Source organism: Nesoenas mayeri (genome assembly GCF_963082525.1).
Source record: "Nesoenas mayeri genome assembly, chromosome: 25".
Classification (NCBI taxonomy): Eukaryota; Metazoa; Chordata; class Aves; order Columbiformes; family Columbidae; genus Nesoenas; species Nesoenas mayeri.
The window spans coordinates 2,763,506-2,769,562 of record NC_137549.1 but is presented as its reverse complement, the minus strand read 5'-3'; the positions used below and the strand labels follow the sequence as shown (position 1 = coordinate 2,769,562).

The following is a 6,057-nucleotide window of genomic DNA, read 5'->3' as shown; positions in this document are numbered from 1 at the left end:
AAGCGGCAGCTGGCTGCCCGTCGCCAAAGCCGCGTCTGTGCTGAAAGCAAAGCGCTCTGTTCGCTTTCCGTGCCGAGCGCTGGAGAGAATATTAAATCCCCGATGTTCCTCGGGGGGAAGCACGATCCACGTCGGGAATCCTGGCCCGTGTTCTTGGCTCTGCGTGACCTCGGCCGAGTCAGACGCCTCGTGTTTGGCACCGGGGTTGGTACCGCGCCCCGACTCCCGTGACCCGGGGGGGACGCAGCTGCTCGGATCCCAGCGCTTCCAACCTCCCGTCCCACGCTGGGGCTCGGGGAGCTGCTCGGTGCAGGTGCTGGGCCTGCCTGCGCTCGCCCTCCCCGAGCTCAGCTTGCAAAACCCAGCCTAGCTCTTTCTTTCTCTGCAAGGCTCAGGCATTCATTAATCCGCTCTTACACACCCCGAGGATGCGAGCTGGAGGCTTTTGTTTTAAATGCAAAGCATCTTACAGCTGGAGTGTTTTGTTTTCTGGACACGAGTGTATTTGTTGTCCCTGTGCCCAAATAATCGTCCCCGCTATTGCCGTTGTGTTTTAGCTGTGGCCGCTCACCCCGTTGAGTAACCCCAGAGCAGTTCTTGAGGTCGGAGGGGCGGAAGGGGACACGATGGAGGAAGTTGCACATCTCTGAAGTTTCCTTGAGAGAAATCCGCAGGTAGAACAGTCGCTCCCCTTTCTCCCTGCTGCCCTAAAGCCAGGTGGGTGCTGGTGCATGGTAAGCAGCTTTATTTTACAGGGTTTGCTTCTTTTCAGCCTCAAACTGCTTTTAATCCTGTCCTAAAAGAGCAAGTGTTTCCTAAAACATCCGCAACGCGCTCTTGTCTTAAAGAGTTTACAGATCTGTCAGCTCCTTTGATCCTCCGAGCTCCTTCTGAAGCTGCAGGATTATTTAACGCCATAAAAAAGGGGGGTTGCTTTGCTTCTTTTTGAGAATCTCGAGAAGGCGTTAACTGGGAAATCACCCATCGCAACCTGAGCTTTTTAGATATGGAACGGGCTCTTCCGAGGGCATCGAAATGTGAAAGGTGTGGGAGGCAATGGCTGCAGTGCAGACACCGTTCGGGGTGTTTGTTTGTCCCGGTGATGCCCCGGTTTGGGGTGTTTGTTTCTCTTGATGCAGCCCCAGTCTGGGGTGTTTGTTTCTCCCAGTTCATGGTCTTTGTTTCTTTTGGTGTAGCCCTGGTTCGGGGTGTTTCTCTCAATGCAGCCCCTGGTTCGGGGTGTTTCTCTCAATGCAGCCCCTGGTTCGGGGTGTTTCTCTCAATGCAGCCCCTGGTTCGGGGTGTTTCTCTCAATGCAGCCTCTGGTTCAGGGTGTTTCTCTTGACCAGAGAATTTGCAGCTGCAATGTGAAGTTGAGATAATTTCCTGAGCGAGGGGTAACGGCTGGAGGAAGCGGCGGCTGCTGGGGAAACGGGGCAGAAAGCGACTTTTCCTCAAGAACACGAGCATGAGAGCGGCTTGGGAGGCATTTCTCCCACGAAAACCCGCCACGTGGGGCTTTATATTTAGGCGGAGGATGCAGGAGGAGAGAGCAGATGTTCTGGAGGGCTTATTTTTAAAACAAAAACACAGCTCGAGTGCCAAAATTAGCTCGGAAAGGCGCGTGCAATCAAGGTGCGATGACGGCGCTCGGAAAGCCACGTCAGTGGAAACTGCGCTGGGTGATGAGGGGCATTTGATCCCCGCTCCCGGGCGTGAGCTGCGTGGCTTTACCCCCAAATGAATGAGGTGGCTCAGAAATACCAGGGTCCATCAAAGGAGGCGGTTGGGAAGGGTGCGATGCGAGGAAGACAAATGGCTGCAGTGCAGGGGGGAGCCGGGATGGGGCTGGGGGAGGGCGGCATGCGGCCGCTGGCACAAAGAGAAGGGTGTAAAGCGATACTGGAAAACCCTCGCGGAGGGGTTTTGGTGAAGCACGTAGGCGCGGGTCGAGCGCCGCGCTGGGACAGACGCGAGGCTTCAGTCAGCGGGGCGGAGAGGCAGGAAAACATCTTATCTCCGGTTGCAGCCGCTGGCTCGGAGGCCGGTGCGGTTGCTGCCGGTGCAGATTTCATCCGCTTTCAAGTGCAAACGGCTCCGTGCTGGCCCAGCGGCTCCTGCGCCGCTGAGCTCTTGTGCTTGTCTGCGCTTGCCTGCCCTGCTCTGCTGCCTCACCCAGCTGCCCGTTCCTGTCCTGTAAAGGACAGTTAAATGCCACCCAAAGGACAGCTGGGACCTCCTGAAGCTTCTGTCACAGCAGCAGCGTGACCGCACTAAAACTGGTCCCGCTGGTGGAACCAGCGTTGAGTCACAGGGTGGTTTGGGTTAAGGGACCTTCCCAGTGCCCCCCCTGCCATGACAGGGACATCGTCACCAGCTCAGGGTGTTCAGAGCCCCGTCCAGCCTGGCCTGGGATGTCTCAGGGATGGTTCATCCACCACCTCTCTGGCCAACCTGGGCCAGGCTCTCACCACCCTCAGGGCCAACAATTCCTTCCGTATTATCTTGCCTAAATCTCCCATCTTTTGGTTTAAAACCATCGCCCCTTACACGTGTGCCTTGGCTGCTGTTTGCATTTCTCTGCCTCGCCCTGCACCTCAAACCTGGGTTTAGGGGGACTCATCCTGGTCCCAGCCCAGCCCATGGGGCTCAGCCCAGAGCCCCCCTGACCCCAGTGTCACCATTTCCCCCAGCCGGGTGCCATGTCCCCGTGGCTGGGGCTGCTGCTGGCGCTGCTGGGCTGCACTGCGGCGCTGGACCCTGCGCTGGAGGCGGCCTGGAAAGGGTGGAAGAGCCTCTATGCCAAGGAGTACCCAGGGGTAGGTGCTGTACCTCCCGGCACACACTGGGGCTGGCTCCGGGGGTCTCACCCACAGCCACCCATGTGCCCCCACCCCACGTCCCTGTGCTCCCAGGGGACACTTCTGTTCCCTCTGCCCCTGGCAGGAGCTCGAGGCTGCCCGGAGGGAGGTTTGGGAGAAGAACCTGCGGCGCATCCAGCAGCACAACTGGGAGGAGTCGCGGGGGCAGCACCAGTTCCGTCTGGAAATGAACCACTATGGGGACCTGGTACCTGCCCCGGGGACCCCCAAACCTAGGACTGAGCTGGGGACCTCTTGATGCATCCAGGGATGCATCTGGGGATTTGGGACCTCTTGATGCACCCAGGGCTTGATATGGGACCTCTTGATGCACCCAGGGCTGGATTTGGGACCTCTTGATACACCCAGGGCTGGATGTGGGGATCTGGGACCTCTTGATGCACCCAGGGCTGGATTTGGGGATTTGGGACCTCTTGATGCACCCAGGGCTTGATATGGGACCTCTTGATGCACTCAGGGCTGGATTTGGGGATATGGGACCTCTTGATGCACTCAGGGCTGGATTTGGGGATTTGGGACCTCTTGATGCATCCAGGGCTGCATCTGGGGATCCTGGGACCTCTTGATGCACCCAGGGCTTGATATGGGACCTCTTGATGCACCCAGGGCTGGATGTGGGGATTTGGGACCTCTTGATGCACCCAGGGCTTGATATGGGACCTCTTGATGCACCCAGGGCTGCATCTGGAGATTTGGGACTTCTTGATGTATCCAGGGCTGGATCTGGGGATTTGGGACCTCTTGACACACCCAGGGCTGGATATGGGGATTTGGGACCTCTTGATGCACCCAGGGCTGGATTTGGAACCTCTTGATGCACCCAGGGCTGGATGTTTGGATTTGGGACCTCTTGATGCACCCAGAGCTGGATATGGGGAACAGGAACCTCTTGATGCACCCGGGGACCAGCTACCCCCGCCACTGGGAGCTGTGGGTGCCCCCGGGGCTGGGCTGTTTCCGGGGTTCAAAGGGGCAGTGCGGACCCGCGGTGCTGCCATCCGGGCGCTCGTGGCATCACACGCGTTTTTCCCGGGTGACCTGCAGACAGACGAGGAGTTTAACCAGCTCCTGAACGGCTTCGTGCCAGCGCGGCAGGAGGAGCCGGCGCTGCTCTTCCAGGCATCGGCGGCCGTGAAGACCCCGGCGGAGGTGGATTGGAGGGCCAAGGGCTACGTGACGCCCGTAAAGAACCAGGTGGGCATGGGGTGGGGGGCCGGGTGTCTGGGCAGCAGAAACAAGTGGCAGCATCCCCAAGCACCAAAACCAGAGCAACGCAAAGAAGCTGGGTCGTGGTTCTGGCTGCTGCAGTTTGGCAGCTGCAGAGCAGCAGTGGGGCGATGGGATCCCGGTGCAGTGGGTTCGGGGTGGCACTGTGACTGCTGCGCTGTCCCCATCGCACCCAGGGACACTGCGGGTCGTGCTGGGCGTTCAGCGCCACCGGGGCGTTGGAGGGGCTGGTGTTCAAGCGGACGGGGAAGCCGGCGGTGCTGAGCGAGCAGAACCTCATCGACTGCTCCCGCAAGCTGGGCAACAACGGCTGCCACGGCGGCTACATGACCCGCGCCTTCCAGTACGTGCGGGACAACGGCGGCTTGAACTCGGAGCGCATCTACCCCTACGTGGCCACGGTAAGGGACACGGGTGGCCCTGGGGACACAGGTCCCAGCCGCGGTGTCACTCTGTCCCTCCTCTCAGGACACCTCCAGCTGCCGATACGACCCGCGGGACAGGGCGGCCAACTGCTCGGCCATCTGGGTGGTGGCCCAGGGCGATGAGACGGCGCTGGAGCAGGCGGTGGCGACCGTGGGCCCTGTGTCCGTGGCGGTGGACGCCAGCGGCTTCCACTTCCACTTCTACAAGTCAGGTACTGCGTCAGCCTTCATGGTGTGGGTGGGGAAACTGAGGCAGGGCTGCCTCACCGTGGGGTGCGTGGGTTGCTGAGTCCTGGGGGAACAGGACCCGCCATCCTGCCTTTGGCTGGAGAAGCAGCGACCAGCGCTGGTTCCGCAGCTCTGCTCTCCACAGGCGTCTTCAGCAGCGCGTTCTGCAGCCAGCGAGTGAACCACGGCATGCTGGCCGTGGGCTACGGCACCAGCCAGGACAACGGGCACAACGTCAGCTACTGGATCCTAAAGAACAGGTCAGGGCTGAGGGCATCTGCACTGGGGAGGCCAAACCTCAAACCCTGGGGTAGTTTTGGGCCCCTCATGCCAAGAAAGAGCTTGAGGTGCTGGAGCGAGTGGAGAGAAGGGGACGGAGCTGGTGAGGGGCTGGAGCACAAGTGTGATGGGACTGAGGGACCTGGGGGTTCAGCTGGAGAACAGGAGCTGAGGGGAGACCTTCTGATCTCTGAACTGCCTGAAAGGAGCTTGGAGCCAGGGGGGTCGGGCTCTGCTCCCCAGGAACAAGCGCCAGGAGCAGAGGAAACGGCCTCAAGTTGCGCCAGGGGAGGTTGAGGTTGGATGTGGGAACAATTTCTTCCCCAAAGGGCTGTGGGGCATTGGAACAGGCTGCCCAGGGCAGTGCTGGAGTCACCATCCCTGGAGGGCTGGACAGACGGACATGAGGTTCTCAGGGCAAGGGGTGGGTTATGGTTGGACTCTGATTTCGAGGGGCTTTCCCACCCCAAACGACCGTGTGTGTGTGTGGACACATCCGTGCTCACTCCCCGTCTGTCTCCTCAGCTGGTCGGAGCTGTGGGGCGAGCGGGGCTACCTGCGCCTGCTCAAGGGAGCCCACAACCCGTGCGGGGTGGCCAACCAGGCCAGCTTCCCCTGGCTGTGACCGGACCGCCCCGTCCTGCTGCGCATCCACGGCCGCTGCCCTCTGCAAACAAAAGGGGCTTTTCATTTGTGTGTGGTGAGAAGCAATTAAAAGCGGTACAGCTAATCACTCTGCGCCTGCAAAGCGGGACCGGGCAGGGTTTGGTGGCCCATCCTGTTCCTGGGGGGAAAGGCAAAGCTCCCGCCGTGTGATGCTCAGAACTGGCTCTTTCTCGGTGCTTTTTCCTCGTCCATCTCCTTCCCCTCTCGTGGCCCCTTTTTCCTCCCAGGGCTGGATTTTCTGGCTGTGGCCGCCAACGACGCTGCCCCCGCAGCCCCGGCTCTTAGAAACAGCCCTTTATCGCATTAAACCCCTGTGACAAGGCAGAAAATGAACCTTCCCCCCCCCCCAT

General features: G+C 60.2%; 1 protein-coding gene across 2 annotated transcripts; it reads left to right on the top strand.

Annotated features, from left to right (window-relative positions):
* The first annotated feature begins 661 nt into the window (after positions 1 to 661).
* On the top strand, positions 662 to 5,735 carry LOC308049549 (procathepsin L-like). 2 transcript variants are annotated; one of them, XM_080359250.1, is made up of 8 exons: positions 662 to 717; positions 2,694 to 2,819; positions 2,947 to 3,069; positions 3,927 to 4,076; positions 4,286 to 4,510; positions 4,578 to 4,746; positions 4,908 to 5,022; positions 5,567 to 5,735. In XM_080359250.1, exons 2-8 carry the CDS (start codon positions 2,703 to 2,705, stop codon positions 5,664 to 5,666), a joined length of 999 nt encoding a protein of 332 aa, XP_080215376.1. In that variant the 5' UTR covers positions 662 to 717; positions 2,694 to 2,702; the 3' UTR covers positions 5,667 to 5,735. The 2 variants fall into 2 exon arrangements, with proteins under 2 accessions (XP_080215376.1, XP_080215375.1); XM_080359249.1 differs by having other exon boundaries at positions 4,893 to 5,022.
* Positions 5,736 to 6,057: the final 322 nt, after the last annotated feature.